Consider the following 17,368-nt stretch of genomic DNA (forward strand, 5'->3'; position numbering starts at 1 on the left):
ACAAGTACAGGGCTTGTAAAACATGAGAATGTCCCTCAGAAAAGTATTTGTAATGGCAACAAAACTAATAAAATGTAAGTTTAATCTTAACAAATGTGTTGCTTTTAGGAGAGAAATTACTACATTTTACAATATATTCTCTATAGCAAAGAGGAATGAACATATATACCATGTTCAAGTAAAGCTTTAGGGCCACAAACATGGCACTTTTCATGTTTTGTTCAATCCACTGCCATTGTTTCCTCAATAATTATTATTTTCCCACCTTTTCTGACCACTTGTCTGGATTCATCGACCATAACCACTCTTCTTGGCATTGAAATACATACAAACATTGTGATTCACATCCCTCTTTGACCCAGAATGTTCTTCAAGTGTATATCAGGGCTCTCAGAATCAACCACCACGGAACACACATGAGATGCACCTAGGCCTCCCGAACACATATAGCAAATGTGAAACTTGGTTCACATGTGTGTCCCAGAGACCTGAGATGGGGCCTATCCCAAAAGCCGTCACCTATACATGGGTAATATTCTTCTAAATGGGCTGCCTTGCAGTCTTCATCGGGAAAGTATTATAGACTTGCACAGACTTGAAGTGCAGTCGTGGGGACATACACCGGTGAGGCTCCCATGGCTCAGGTGGGAAAGAGATGGGAAGATGAATGAAAGACTGTGGGATGGGTGACGGGCAAGGGAGCAGCGAGCAGTATGTAAAGTGAATAAGTAAAAAAAAAATAAAATTAAGGAAAGGGAAATCTTAGACACACACCCATAAACACACAATCGTGAAAATACATCTGGTTCCTGAAGATTTCATGATTATATTTTACGTTAGACATTAACAAAATTCTCCTGTGTATTGATATCATACTTAGTATTTGGTGGTGGATATCATTTCTCAGCTGTTAAAAACTTTGTAGAACTAAAGAAACATAGATGTGCAGTTTCTGTTTGGTAGGACATACAGTCCCTGAGGTGTATTTCCAGAAATTACACAGCTGTGTTACATTGTAATCCTGTTTTTACTTTAACGAGAAATCTTTGTATTTATTTGTGATATAAAGAAAATACTAAATTACTTACAATTAAAGAATGAGGATTCCTTCTTTTCACACCATTGTCTGCTTTCAATGTGGTCTATGCTCTTGATGCTAATGATTCTCAGAGGAGCAATGCAGTGTCAAGGTATTTGTAATTAGCATCTCCTCTATAAGCAACTATGTTTAATAATGTAAAGAATCATTTACTGCCCAGTATTGCCTCACACATTTTATTAACCATTTGTTTGCGGTGAACTTTGAGAAGAGATTGTTTAACCTGCATTTCCCATTATATAGTCTATATTTTAAGCTCCTGAGAGAAATACAGAAATCAAAGGTTTCCTCCCATTCTGTAGGCTGGATCTCCTCTTGGCTGATAGTTTCCCTTAATGTGTAGAAAGGTTTGGATTTCCTGCGGTTCACTAGTTAATTTTTGCTATATTACCAGTTCTCTTAGTATAGTTGCCTCTACTTATGTCTTGTATTTCTAACATTTCACTGTGAGAGTTTTAGTTTTTGATTTAGAGTAATCTAACACTAATGTTTAGACATGGAGAGAGGATCTAGATATATTCCCAATGTGCAGGTTGAAGTCCATTGTAAACAATGTCATTCAGGATGTCAGAAGGTCTGTCTGATCACAGGGTGACATTAACCATTCACAAAAGAAGTGACCGAGTCTTCCTGAGAGTCTTCCTGGGGCCTGCATTGGTCCGGAATGTCTAACTCCTCCTTTATTCTTCTTGCTCCACAGTGGTCATTCCCTGGGTAGCTTTGTACCCTGTCAGGTCCCCAGGTCATTATAGAGCACAAGAGGAAGATTCGCTAACACATTTGGGACTTGGAAAGTATTTTGAATTTTGTTGAAGAAAAGCAATAGTTTCATAGCCTCTTCAACATTTAGCTTTCTTGTGGAGTCTGCACCCCTTTTCTTTTCCTCCATATACTAAGCTGCTTTAAATACTGCTTTCATTTGTGTTAATTTGTTTTAACTAACATCTGTTTATCCCGAATGTAATCGACTTTCACCGGAACTTTTACTTCTATCCTCTCATTTTAGTTTGTAGATTATTGCTGATTTCCAGCCCATTTCTGCCCACATTCTGGACATTTATGACTCTTTGTAGGAAATTTATCCAGATTTGGGGCCCATTTCAATATATTTTATATTTTAGGATTTTCCAAATTTAGTTGTAAATTTTTCTTAAGGTAGAAAGATAAGGGAATGGTTAAGAAGTCAGACTGCGGCAGTTTGGATTGAACTACGATGGAGGAGGGGCATCAGGATCTGAGTGTGCCCCTGGCCTCGCCTCTTCCTGAACTGTCAGAGGTTGAGCACAGTCCGAGATGGCTGGCAGTAAGGCTGGAAAGGACACTGAAAGGCCAAGACAAAGGCGCTTTCCCACTGAGTGAGCTGGGCTGCAGTTTCCTGTGGGCCTTTATGCATGGACACCTGAAACCTAGGACAACCAGCCATGGACTTGTGGGTGCGACCGCTGCTCTGTACAGCGCAGACATACTGTACTTGGCAGGAAATGCATCAAAAGACTTGAAGGTAAAGCATATTACCCCTGGTCACCTGCAACTTGCTATACTTGGAGGTGAAGAAGTAGATTCTCTGCTCAAGGCTGCGATTGCTGGCGGTGTCATCCCACAGGTCCACAAACCTCTGACTGGGAAGAGAGGGCAACAGAAGACCGTCTACGCATGCCTGGATTCCTAATTATCTCAGGACTCTGAATATTCTTAACAGCTGTCAGTGTTGGTGATTCCAGTGAACTTTATCGCTGTGAAAAACACAAATTTACCTTTTGGTAATTCTATTTCAGCAAGTTGGAAACTTAATTAGCCTTCCAACCAACCAAATTTCTGCATTTGAGTATTAACCATATTTAAGTGTTGCTGTGGCATCAAAGAAGCTATTGATTCTGAAGTACTGGGTTTTGGTTGAGTTGACTGTTTTTTAAAAGCTGTTTGAATTGTAATTGTGATGCAGAAACTATAGTAACAAACGTTTGGCTTTGTACAGACATTATTTCCACTTGGGCAGATATGCTCAACAAAGGTCATGCCCCTAACAGACAAGGAAGTGACAGTCCTGTTACTTTGTGTCTATGTTAGTTTCTATCTCCTACTAATGGTTCACACCTGTCTACAGATCCAGCTGTAGGAGAGGACAAGCCTCAGCCTCTGGCATCACATGCACATGTAACCTCCCAAACATACCATTAATTACAACTAGGATAAATCTTAAAATAAATGGTTTTTTTTTTCTTCACTCAGTGGAACTATGCTTTTCAAGTATTTCTATCATTTCTCTTCATTTATTTTGAAATGTTTCATGGTATTTTACAGGTAATGACATGCTATAATAATTCTGTCTTTTAAAATTGAATGTGACTCATTAATTTTAAAAGAAAAAATAAACATCAGTCTAACTTTTTCTCTTTGATTCTTATAATGGGTTTGTCTAACATTCTTGAAATTGCTTCCATAGGCCAGAGAAACAATAAATTCACAAATACATGTAGCTCTTTCTTTTGACTCTTAAAATTTAAAATGCCTACCACCACATCTAAAGAAAGTATTCAAATAACATAGGACAACTAATTTATCTGTAAAGAAAACATATGTAAAGTATTTTCTTTCAGTGAGAAAGCTATACAACTACAATTATATTGCTGAACTATTATTTTGCTAAATTCATGAACTAATGCAAAAAATTTGAAGGAGTTCTATTTCAAGACTCAGCTATACCACCCATGGGCATGTACTACAAAATGTTCCATCCTACCACAAAGATCCTTGTTCAACTATGTTCATCAAAGCTGCATTCATAATAGCCAGAAGCTGGAAACAACCCAGATGTTTCTCAATGGAAGTGTAGCTATGGAAAATGTGGTTTGCAAATAATACTGCTCAGCTATTAAGAATGAGGAGGATAGCATGAGATTTGCAGGCAAATGGATGGAACTAAACAAATATTCTGAGTGAGGTAACTCAGACTCCAAAGACATGCATGGCATGTACTCACTGATAAGTGAATATTACCCCAAAATTACAGTGTACATAGGACACAATCCACACAACACGTTAACAAGAAGAGCCAAAGTTCGGATGTTTTAATCCCACTTGGGAGGGAGAACTGGGTGATCACTGGAGGCAGATGGAGGGAGCCACTTTGTGGGAGAGGGATGGGGAAGGGTAAAGGAACGCATGAAATGTATGGGGCGGGGCCAGCAGAGTGAACTGAAATAGGCATCCTTGGAAGCCTCTTGCTGGGGGAACCACCTGGAATGTATCAAATACCAGGGAATTGAGATCCTCTCAAGACTCAAAGGGAGGGACCTTAGATGAAATGCCCAGCTAAGGGGAGAGGGAAGGTGTAGATTCCATCTCCAGCATCTAGTGAGGGATGGGCTGCCGTACCACAGTCAAAGACTCTGACCCAGAATTGTTCCTGTCTAAAAGAACAGCAGGAACAAAAATAAAGAAGAGACTGAGGAAAGGCGGTCTAGGGACCTGCCCAACTTGGGGGTTCATCTCAATGGGAGTGTCCAGAGCCTGGCAAAATGACCAGTGCTATGGTGTGCTTACAGACCGGAGTCTATCATGGCTGTGCTCTGGGAGGCCCAACACTCAGCTGACTGAGACAGATGCAGATACTTACACTCAATTACTGGACTAAAATCAGGGATCCCTGTGGTTGAATTAGGGAAAGCCTGGAAAAAGCTGAGGTGTGTTTTAGTAAACAATAAAACATGGCTCCCACGGGGCATCAGGCACTGCAGGACTGAAGGGATCTCGAACTTGGTGCTCCAAGCTGCCTCTAAGAACTCAGGCATGTTTGACTCCACTGCCCTGTGTCCAGGTGGATACAACCACCTCTGAGTGGTCCTTTTCTCCACCACCTGGTACAAACATGGCTTCACAATCATTAATTTATCAAACTGGTTTATATGTTAAATTCTCAATCCACAAATCCTCTTCAAAATAAGCTTACAACCCGAAGAAAAAGATACAAACTGCCCATCCAGAAAAGATAATTAGACCCACAGAAACTCTTAGAAATAATCATAACAATCTCATCAAGTTAGAGATGTATCGAGGGAAACATACACTTAGGCTTCCATCCTCTCCTCGGTCAATCCTGCCTCCTGCCTCCTCTTCCGCTCCTCCAGCCTTTTTCCCCACCTACCTTTCCACTGTCCAATCATGTATCATCTTAACATAAACCTACAGAGGAGGAAGGCAACTCCATAGGAAGACCAGCAGTCTCAGCGAACCCAGACTCCCTCAGATCACTCAGACATGAACCCACCAACCAGGCAGCGTCCTTGAGCTCTGTGTGGCCTTAGACATGTACACCGCCGAGGACTGCATGGTTTGGTCTCAGTGGAAGAATGGGAGCCTAACCACTGAGAGACTTGAGGCCCCAGGAAATTAGGAGGCCTGGCAGGGGGTAGTGGTACCACCTTCTTGGAGACAGGGGAGAAGGAATGGGTGAGAAACTGTGGGAGGCCAGACTAGGAGGAGGGCAATGACTGGACTGTAGAAATAATAAAACATAAAAGTAAAAAAATGTTAAAGTCAACTTTTTAAGGAAAGTATATATTCTTAGGTCAAAATGACTCATTTGTCTAAGGTAAAATAAGTAATTTATTATGAGGAGATAAATATATCTAACAATATTAATTTAAAATTCTAACACAATCAACAATGATACCTGTGTATACAAATACACATAAGTAATGTATACATACATAGATACATATATGAATATGTATATAGATAGGTATATGCAGATTCAAATATTTATTCTCATGGTATATTTTAATAATTTCAGAAAACTATTTGTCTTATATAAACCGGGAAAATAGATGAGGGTGGACAGGAGGGAATAAAACTCAGGATGATTGAAAATCCGAATGGAACGACTCTGGATGCTTGTCTGTGTGAGTGTCTTTTCGGCTTATCATTAGCAGAGTATTCCGTTCCTCTCAGAAACCAGGGGCCCCTGACTAAAGTCATATGTGGGATGCCTCCCCTTGAATATTTGTCATGAGTATCTTGAAGCACCCAAAATAATACCCACAACTCTTATTGATCCCGATCACCAACCAGAATGTTATAATAAGTCCTTCTTGCTGAAGATACCACAAACTTTGGAGAAGAGACTTGAAAAATCAAATTCACATTGGCCCAGACAATTCAGCACAGCTGGGTACATTTTTTAGCACCTGAGTGCATTCAGGATGTTGGAGGAATACAGTTGCCCCGAGTTTTACACTATGAACTTCACCAATGTTCATTTTAGTAACACACTACCATTGACACGTTGGTAGCATATGTTATTGGGGTACATAGTATTTTTCTGGCTGGATTTTGGATTTTCTCTATAGTGATAATTCTCAATACATGGTTCATGAGTAATTGAATACATAGATTTTTGACAGTCTTAGGGACTAAGATACTAATCAGTAGCAAAACTACCACTGTAACAATTAAAAATGCATATGGTTGTGTTTTTTTGGTTTTTTGTTTTTTTGTTTTTTTTTTTTTTGTTTGTTTTGTTTTGTTTTTTTAACTATTGAACTTGTTTTAATGTTTCTTCACAAATAGGGAAAATACTAAAGTACAGGCAAGGAATAAGCACTATATTGTCACCAACATTATAAATATGGAACTATGAAGTTAACACACTTTCTGTTTTAAAAAACTAAATCTGGTCATCAATGCAGTTTTCAGGTCTCTAGTAGAGCCAGTCTCTGCATTCTTGATGGTGTATGCCTTATCCATGTTCCATGATCTTTCATGTCTACCTCCTCCTTCCATCTGTTCCAATAAAAGTCCAGGAGGCCCGTGAGGACCACTTTGTCTTCCTCTAGCAAAGCTAACTTTGTCCATGCTGAGACCATGCATTCTGTTCTCCAGGCAAAGTTAGATTTCCACAGCCCAGACTGGGACACTGCCAGTGCTGGGTGCTGGACATTTTCTCTTTAAGAGGGATTTCTTCTCCAGCCTCAGGAGCCTTCCTCAGAGGGAAGCTTCAGCTGCCTCCTCTGTGGTCTATCAAACAACCCATGGTTGCTCTGGGACCTCCTGGGCCAAAGGGACTTGTTTGGAGTGGCAGCATTCCTCTGCCCTCCTGTGGTTGCCTGCCACCCTACATGCTGTTCATGGGAAGCTTTTTTTCAGGCAACAGAAACTTTAAACTTGCCTCCTTGAGAATCTCTTTCATCAAACCATTCCATAGAACAATTGACAGTTTGTGGATTTTGTAGGACATTATGGCATTACTTTTAGGCTTTTCTATCTCCTGTTCTAGGTATATATGGATAATGTGTTGTCCAGTTCTCTTGTTCACTTGGACAACCTCACCCTGCTTGAAGCAGGAAACAAGATCATCCGAGTCACACTGTCATTTAATCCTTGCACATAGTCTTTATCGGGATATATAGAAATGCACAGATCAAGATGTGGTCCTTAATCCATGGGTCCACCAGCTTATTGAAGCCAACTCACCCTGATCTCCAGCACTGCCCATTCTACTGTGTCCTCCTTCCTGCTGCCCTCTGCTCATGCTTTCGTGAGCAAATCCCGCTCTTCCCCTGACCCTATTAATAGGGCCACTCAAGCTCTGGTTCTTCCCTGGTCTGGAAAATTCTCCAGACTTCTGCCCATAAACACCCATGCTACCTGGGGGGTCCTATTGAAATGAACTCTCCTGCCAATACCTGCTACTCTGTTGGCTCTACTGATTTGGAGCCAGGTCATAGGATAGAGTCTGAGAAGAATAACTCTCTGATTTGGGGTTTTACTGCTATGACCAGACACAATGACCAAGGCAAGGCTTATAAAAGACAGCATTTACTTTGGGCTGGCTTACAGTTTCAGAGGGTCAGCCCAATATCAAAATGTTGGCACTATGGCAGCATCTTGGCAAGCATGCTACAGGCAGAGCCAAGAGTTCTACATCTTTATCTGAAGGCTGGCAGCAGATACTGACTTCCAGGCTGTTAGATTGAGGTTCTTGAAACCCAGGCCAACACTGACATGCAAGACCCAAATATCATCTTATCTATTTGAGGCCATGATGAATGAGATTAGAGATTGGAGATCAATGCAAACAAAAGCAAGAGGTTTATTAGTCCAGTGCACTGGGGCGGCCTACATCCCAAGGGGAGGCAACCTCTGCTATTTATTTTACACATTTTTGTATACTTAGTAAGGGGTGGGCTACAGCAATAGTGATTAGGTATGCAAGCATTTGTGGGTTTAGTTAAAGTTTAAATCACTTGATTGCTGCCAGCGTGGGCTGCATCTGAGGGCCTATGACCTACATTCGATGGCTACCCAGAGAAGATCCCTCTCCCTGGAAGTACTGTTCTGGTGCTTGCCTGAGTCGTATTTCTTCCCCTACATTCAAGGGGCTATCCAGAAAAGATAGCCCTCCCTGTGAAGTGCTGCTCTGGTTGGCTAAACAGGTAAGATAACTCATTCCCAGGAAGTGATGTGTTGGTGCTTGCCTGAGTCATATTTCTTTCCCAACATTCCAGAGCCTTCCCAGATAAGGTTGAAGCACTCCTACTTGGAGGATTTGGGACCACAAAAGCCCTGAGTGGAAGAGGGGAACTGTAAGACCCTTGGTGGGAGGGAAAAGCTGTAAGGAGAGTGTGGGGATGTAAAAGCCCTCAGTCTGCCTCAGATGCACCTATCCTAACAAAGCCAAATAGTGCCATTCCATGGGCCAAGCATATTCAAACTGTGACATTCTATTCCCTGTCACCCAATAGGCTTCTTCAAATACATAAGTCTCTGGGGGCTATATCTAGCCATAGCAAAATAAAAAAAAAATACATTTAGTCCCATTTCCAATGTCTCCATAGTCTGCAACATTGTCAACAATGTTAAAAGTTCAAAGTTTAAGGTCTCCTCTGAAATCTAGCCGATCATTTAACTGTAATCCCTTAATCAAGACAAAATTGTCAGCTGGGCAAACTAAACACTGCATTTCCATGTCTGATGTCAATGCAATTTATAGGTCTGCAACTCCTATTTCCTCTATGTTGACTCCAACAAACTACTCTTTCAGGGCTGGTTCTAGTCCATGTTATCAGCATTACTCAGGAGATAGCTCTGACATCTCAAAAATCTTGGATTCTCAAAGGCAACTTCAATGTTCCAGCTTCTCTGAAACCGGGATCTACACATGATCTTTAGGGCTCCTCCAAATGGCTGGTATCACTTCTGCAGCTTTTCTCTCTGTAGCACTGTAAGCTCAGGTTGATCCACTCCTGTAAGCTCAGGTTGATCCTGCTGCTGCTGCTCCTGGTGATCAGCCTGTGGTACTGGCATCGCCAATCAATCGGGGTCTTTAGCTGCAACTGGGCTTCACCAACAATCTCTCATAGGCTCCCTTCATGGTGCTAAGCCTCATATCCTTTACATGATCCCTTACGTCCTGGGTCATCAACGGGAACTAGGGCTCCACTTTCACCAGTGACCTACCATGGCCTCACGATGCCGAGCCTCAGCTGTTCTTTATGACCTCTTCATGCATTCAAATCCAGTACCACCTGGATGACTCGTACACATTTCAATTACAGCTGCAGCATGAGGTACAGCCTTGGTTATCCGTGGAACACTGCTTCATTGTGCTCTCAGAAAACACTTCCCAGGTTTTACTTCACTGATGCTGGTCACCACTAACTCCTTAGCTCCAACTAAGCAGCATCAATTGTCTCAGTGGTCTCTTTCTCCTCTTGAATATAAATCAGAGACACGTGGCCCTAGCTGCCATGTTCTGCTACTTGCAGGAACTGGGACATGGTCCCCTTGTTCCATTATGTCATCACTAACTTCTTCTTTTCCAACTCCTTTACTGTCAGGGCTTGTTTTTCTTGGATCTTGATCTGAAGATTGACCTTGAACTCGGAAATCTGCATGCCTGACTGCTGGGATTCAAGGTGTGTAGTCCTAAGCCTCGATTTAACCCTTTCTTCACCTAAAACTTGCTCTTTCTCAGGCTGGCCTTGAACTCAGAGATCTGCTTGACGTCGTCTTTTGGGAATAAAGGTGTGTACCAACTTGCTTGGATCTAAATTTAGTTGTGTAGGTTCTTGCCCCATGGTCACCACTCCTTAGTTCAATTTAATGATCTTTGAACGCAGAATTCAGCCATGAACATGTTTATGAAACTGAGTAAACTGTAGAGAATGAATGACTCTGTCATACCCACTCACAACTGTGATATCTATATCATTCCCTTCACCGTATGTTCAGGTAACATCACGGTATTTATGGAAATAATAATAATGGAAAAACGTTCAAAGAGCCAGATGTGGGAAATACCTTTCACAGACCATTCTAAAATATAAAAGTAGGTATTAGTATTTAAAACTGTTATTCTAACCTCTACCCTCACTGTAAGACAAGGATTCTCTGTGTAGTTCTGCATGGCCTGGGACTTGCTGTGTAAACAAGGCTGGCTTCACCTCAGAGATCTGCCTGCCTCTGCCTTCTCTGCTTGGATTAAAATTATAGACCACTGCAATCTGGCTAAAAACCTGTTATTCTTTTTGTTAATTACTTTTATTTATTTATTTACATTCCAAACTTTTCAATACTTTTGTCTCAACCTCTTGAACACTGGTACTCAACATTCAAATCACTGCACACATTTAATGCAGCCTCTCATTCAGTGGTGACTCCCAACCACAAAGATATTTTTGTAGCTACTCCATAATTGTATCTGGGCAAGTTCTATGAAATGTAATGTAAATATCTAATACCCAGCTCCATGAAGGTGTCATCCAGCCAGTGTTCAGAATCCTGCTGTTGGAATTTGGCCACAGAGTCAGAGAGATTCTGCTGCCCCGCTTCTGCCTGTCTTTATATACTACTGGGATTACAGAATTGCTACACCATTTCCTGAGGTATTTGGGGGGGGGGGAATTGTTTTGGTTTGCTTTGGTTTGTGTTCTCTTTTATTGGTGGCATTGATGTCTGTATTTGTTTGTTTGTTTGTTTGTTTTCCCCTTAGGGAAGCTATCTTGTGGGCTAATGTGACATGGCATTGAAAACTTCTGGCCCCCTGAATTGGGGAAGCCCCTCACTCTAGTTCCGGGAGAACTCGAACCCAACATATCTCACGCAGGAGATAGAGGAGTTGACCCTGAACTCAATTAGGGGGACATATTTATAGGGAAAATTACATAGGCAGTTAGCAACAGGCACATAACAATTTTATTGGTTTCTTCAAATTGGTACACTCTGCTTTTGGATATGATTCAACTCCAGACCACTCTGTTTTGGGGCACACTGACCTTCCTACTAGATTTTCTCTGGACTGCAGAATCAGACCTTATCAAGACCAGGTGGTCTGCAGTTTTTGTTCTCGGCCTTGAGACATACTTGTCCTCAAGGCAGGGTTAGTGGGGGCTAACTTGAAATTTTGACTCTTTCACTGGTACTACAAAATGATTGAAGTTCTAATTTCCTGCCTACAGACGTCAGATGTAAGGATTGCAGAGATGCTCTATGATATCTGGATATCGTACCATTTTCAGCTGATTTCTGCCTCTGAGGATTACCTGTACAGAGCTTAAACCCTAACCTTAGGATGCAACCTTTTCAAAGGCAATCTACTGATTCAATGCAAGCCCCATCAAAATCTCAACACAATTCTTCAAAGACATGGAGAGAGCAACTATCAAATTCACCTGAATTAGGTAAATGCCCAGATTAGCAAAAACAATTCATAACAATAAAAGAATGACTGGGGGACACACCATCCCTGACTTCAAGCTGTACTACAGGGCAAAAGTGATAAAAGCTGCATGGTTTTGGTACAGACATAGACATGTTGATCAATAAAAAAGAACAAAAGACCCAGAAAAAAAAACACACACAATTATGCACACTTGATCTTTGACAAAGAAGCCAAAAATATACAATTTAAAAAAGAAAGCATCTTTAATAAGTGGTGCTGGTCTAACTGGCTGTATGTATGTAGAAAAATGAAATTAAATCTATATAAAGCTATATACTCAGGCAGAGTAGAGGGTGGGAGGTACGTGGAAGAAAGAGAGGCAGGGAGGGACAGGTTCCCATTTGGGAGGAGACAGGGATGATATACAAAGGGTAAGTAATTTGAACTGAAGTGTGTAGCAATGTGGGATGCTGAACTTGGGGTAGCCACCAGAATGTTGCAGATGCCAGGAAATCAAGAGGCACCCCAATGGGGGTGCGATTCGCTGAAATGCCCAGAGACCATATCCAGAGTTTAGGCAAGGCCCTCACTTGGAAGCTAGAGCCACTCTTCTCCAAAATTTTAACCGGAATTTTTCCTATCTGAAAGAAATACAGGGACTAAGTGTGGAGCAGAGAATGAAGAAAAGACTATCCAGACACTGCCCCACCTGGGGTTCCATACAATATACAGACACCAAACCCAGACACTTGTTGGGTACCAAGAAGTGCTTGCTAACAGGAACCTGATATTGGTGTCTCCTGAGAGGCTTTGCCAGAGCCTGACAAATACAGAGGGTAGCAGCCAACCACTGGACTGATTGGACTGAGCACTGGGTCCCAAATGGAGGAGTTAAGAAGGAACTGAAGGAGCTGAAGGGGTTTGAACCGAATAAGAAGAACAACAACCAACCAATCAGACACACTGGAGCTCCCAGGACTAAACCACCCACCAAAGAGTACACCTGGAGCAACTCAAGGCTCCAGCCGTGTGTGTATCACAGAATAGCCCTATTGGCCATGAATAGGAGGAGAGGGCCTTGACTCTATGAAAGCTTGATGCCCCAGTGTAGAGGAATGCCAAGGCAGGGAGGCAGGAGTGGGTGGGTGTGTGAGGGAGCACCCTCAAAGAAGCAGGGGAGGGGATTGAATAGGGGCTTTCTGGAGGGGAAACTGGGAAAGAGGATAACATTTGACATGTAAGTAAAGAAAATATTCAGTAAAAATAAATAAAATAGGCAAAAAAAAAAAAAAAAAAAAAAAGAAAGAAAGAAAGGTGCTGTCCAAAAGCAAAGAATAACTCAAAAAATTTGACTCTCAACTTATGCTGTAAAACTAGGAAATAAAGACCAAAATACACACATATATACACACATATGCACACACACACACACACACACACACACACACACACACACACACACACTCACACACACTCAAAACAAAACATATAAAAATGGCAATCCACAAGTTGAACGTTACATGTTTATTGGGTAAGTACAATTTAGTTACTACATTCTTCTCTGTTTGCAGATGACATACTGAGGCTTAAGTCCTACCAGCCTCTGGTGAGGATGGTTCACATTTGAGGCAGAGTTGTGGATTTTCTTCAGGTGACGGTGGTACGTGGATGACTGGCGAAATTCACGTTTACATATGGAACATTGGAAGGGCATCTCTCCTGTGTGAATCCTCTCATGAGCCCTCAGGTTGGTCTTGTGGCTGAAGGACCTATCACATGTGCTGCACTTAAAAGGCTTCTCTGGTTTGTGTATGATCTCATGAACTCGGAGATCAGAGCGTCTTTTGAATATTTTCTGGCAGGTGAAACAAACAAATGTCTTCTTCTTCATGTGAGTTCTCTGGTGGGATGAAAGGCTACAGGAATATTTGAAGCTCCTAGGACATTTGTCACACTTGTATGGTTTTTGATCTCTATGTAATGTCTCTTGACTTTCACATGTCAAGTTCACCTCATGATTCTGACTAAGGACAGGCTCAGAAGTAGACTGCTCTGGCCTGGAGAAGATGCCTGCTACCTCCTTAGGGTCATCACTAGAAAAAGATAACCCGGGTGACTCTTGCAGGCATGTTGAGGTTCCTTTACTTGTCCTTGTAGAATCCTGAGGAACCTCATGAGAAACCTCTCCCATTTCAGGCTCAGGATGATACATTTTTTGGTTAATGAAGAGAGTATCCATCTTGGTCACAGGAATATTATTAACACTATTTACTTGAGTAACATTCCTGGAACTGTTACAGCTTTCTTCCCTGTCCGTAGAGATGTTTGTCCTTGAGAAAGTCATTGGTTGTGCCTCCATGGGGACATCTGCAGTAGTATGAACACTCAGCAACTCTCCACGATGACCGGAGTTACCTTCACTTGCTCTGGCTCCCTGAGGGAACTCACAAAAATCACCTCCCTCTTCCTGGTCAGGATCCTGCTCTCCCAGGATGATAAGGGAGTTCATTGCGTTTCCACGACAGCTGTCACCAGCATTTACTTCAGTAGCATTCCAAGAAGTATTGAGTTTGTTTTCACTGTTTTCTTGTCCTTTGGAAAGAAAACAATCTATGAAAATGTACCCAAAATGAATGCACACAAAACTCTTCTGTCCAGGTTACCTACTGACCTGTGGGCAATAATAAGCCTTGTGTGGTGTGTCCCGGCACTCCTGCCTCCTCTAGTGTTGGTCTTGTTGCTGATTGCTGTTGTTTCAAATGCTGGATAACTTCTTTTAATGGCATGTTTTCAGAAAAGAGGGCTTCCTGTCCTTGCATGCAGACATGGACCTGTAAACAAAACCAGGTTAGCCTTGCCCTTGAGTCTGTGGATTACAGACACCTGCCCACAACCTGCTACCAAAGGAAGACAGGAAATGGATTAGCACATTTGGTTAGCCCTAATGCCTAATTATCTTTTTCTGCCATTCACAAATTCTGATCTCTAAGTTGATATACATACTGTGTTTTCAAATGTTGAATCACTGTCTCTAGAGAAAGTTATATTCCTGAGAGCTCTGCCCACCATGTTTTCTTAAACTGGTAATCACATTGAAGAAGGATAAACCTCTCTCTTTTTAAAGGTTTATCTTAATGGATACTCCCTATATTTCCATTTCAAATGTTATCCCCTTTCCCACCACTCCTAATCCCTTCCCACTTGCATTCATGAAGGTGCTCCCTCTCCCAATCACCCTCTCTACCTCAGCCCTTGGCCTTTCCCTACACTGGGAATATGAGCCCTCACTGCACCAAAGGCCTCTTCTCCCATTGATGCCAGACAATGTTAGCCTCTGCTACATATGCAACTGGAACCATGGGTCCTTCCATGTGTGCTCAATGGTTGGTGTTTTAGTCCCTGGGAGTTCTGGAGGTTGATAATGCTGTTCTCATGAGGTTGTAAAACCTTTCAGCTACTTCAGTTCTTTCTCTAGCTTTTTCACTGGGGTCCCCTTATTCAATCTGATAAGCTTCCCTTAAAGTGGCCATCCATGTTTACAGATGGGCCTAACTTTACCTGATCTCTTTTTAAGTGAAGTGTCTCGAGGAAGCACGAGGCCTTCTCTCAGGAATATGACTGCATATAATAGGAGCAGTGTACTTAGTATGTACTTTCAGTCAGAAAGTTTTAAATTGAAAATAAAATTCAAAGGGTGTATGCAGTATAATACTTAACTTGCAAGGAATGGTGGTCAGACATTTAACCTAGAACTTGAGAAGCAGAGGGAGGGTAATTCCTCTGACTCTAAGGCCAAGGAGGACTACATAAGGAAACCATGTTGCAAATTACAAATAAAAGCAAACAAACAACCAAGAAATGAACCAAAAAAACTAAACAAATAAAAATTTAAAAAATTTTAAATAATAGGAAGGATTTTTAATTGATATGTATAATTGTGTATGTGATGTAGTTGAATATTTTCAGTTACTTCATGATTTCTGTCAATGGCTGAGAATCATGCAAATCACAGCATTGAGAAAATATCTAAGGAAGTTAAATCTATATTAAGTCTATCCAAATTTGAATATTTGGACTGAAGCACCATTATTATCGAGGAAATTCTTATGGGTATTGTGATTTCTTGTCACAGGTACCAACCATATCTCAGTTACAGGACTTTACCACTCTGACACCGAAGTTCTCTAGACAGAGGATCCCATGATATGTAGTAGCCAATTTGGGAAACCGTCTAGTCAATTTGATCCCTAGTTTTTGCCACACAGATCCAAGGATCACAGGTGAGTGCTGTGAACTTTGTTTTTAAGTGTGTGGGGCAGGATCTAGTACAGTCCTCATGAACACACAGTAAACACCTCCATGAACAAGCTCTGTCTCACACCCAGGTTATCTCCTCTACATCTCTGCAAGTCAATTCTTCAGTTTCACTGATAACACATAACTAACCTAGATGTATTTATGCCCATCAACCTAATTAGTAGGCCCCTTTCTGCTGTACTCATGGGAATTTTAAGAAAAAACATTCTGCAATATATTTTTATTTGGGGAATAAAATCTCAATTGTAAAAAACAATATACACAAGCAATCAAATAAAAAAAACTTCGTATTTTCCCCAAATCCAAATGATGTTCCCTTTCTTCCAACTAAGCCATCTATATACTCACCATGACAGGAGGCTTCAAACACTCATCAGTCAGACTCTCCATGAATCTCCCCATGTTCCTGTCACTGGATTCCCATTTCTCTGTCAAAGTGAATGTGTCCTTGCAGTGCCCAGTGATGAGAAACTGCTTCAAGACCAGTTGAGAAATCATCTGCTCCTTGGTCTGCTTTTCTGGCTGCAGCCATGAGGTAAACATCTCCCAGAGTGTTTGCAGCTCCTGCTTTACTAAGCAGCCATTGTTGCTTAGGGGAAAGTTGATCTGAGCACTAGGTGAGGTAGAAAAGTCTTCTCCACATTCCACAGCAGAACTAAGAGTTGGAATAAACTCTAAATTGTCTTTCTGAAGGTCTGTTGTTTGTGTCTTGTGCTTAGAAGATTCTCTAAACTCTGAAGCCATTGTAGTAACAATGGTCAGAAAGATTCAATTATGGCAATTTGGTATCTGTTGTGTGACTTTTGAACCAATGCCAAAAGTGGGTAGATGTACTGTAAAACTATAAATGAAAAAAAAAAAAAACAAAAACAAAAACAAAACAAAACAAAACAAAAAAACCAAGAAACAAAAAGTTAAAACCAACAAACTAAAAAACCTAATGTAATTTCCATTACTGATGGTTTTTTGGGTCCCTGACAGTAAATGCTTCATTGTAGTTCTACAAACATGCTTGAAGGGAAATGGAAATGGACAAAAAGTTGACAAGAAGTAGAAAAAAAATCTTTGACACAACACTGTGAAAATCATGTGTCAATGATCTATAGACCTGTCATAAGATCATAAAAACACAGCAATGCCATCTTTTCCTCCCTCTAGAATGATGAAAAATTTGCCGTTTCTCCAGTTTTAAGTTTCACCCTGGTGTCTCATTCATAAGTAACAGAGAATACTATTTTCATAAGAAAATGTTTAAAAATTAATGGCCAGTAATACTAAACTCATGGGGAAGC

General features: G+C 41.2%; 2 protein-coding genes across 2 annotated transcripts in view; one reads left to right on the forward strand and one right to left on the reverse strand.

Annotated features, from left to right (window-relative positions):
• LOC308413683 (NACHT, LRR and PYD domains-containing protein 4A-like) overlaps positions 1-17,368 on the forward strand; it is a gene marked incomplete at both ends in the record, with an annotated part of 667,338 nt that overhangs the window by 379,421 nt on the left and 270,549 nt on the right. The gene's annotated exons all lie outside the window — the stretch shown is intronic.
• Positions 13,309-16,820, reverse strand: LOC308414023 (zinc finger and SCAN domain containing protein 4C-like; the record flags this gene model as incomplete). The annotated part of the gene is made up of 3 exons (XM_080909187.1): positions 13,309-14,351; positions 14,431-14,590; positions 16,425-16,820. 3 exons carry the CDS (start codon positions 16,818-16,820, stop codon positions 13,309-13,311), a joined length of 1,599 nt encoding a protein of 532 aa, XP_080765313.1.

The sequence above is a fragment of the Micromys minutus genome (assembly GCF_963924665.1).
Source record: "Micromys minutus genome assembly, chromosome: 32".
Taxonomy (NCBI): domain Eukaryota; kingdom Metazoa; phylum Chordata; class Mammalia; order Rodentia; family Muridae; genus Micromys; species Micromys minutus.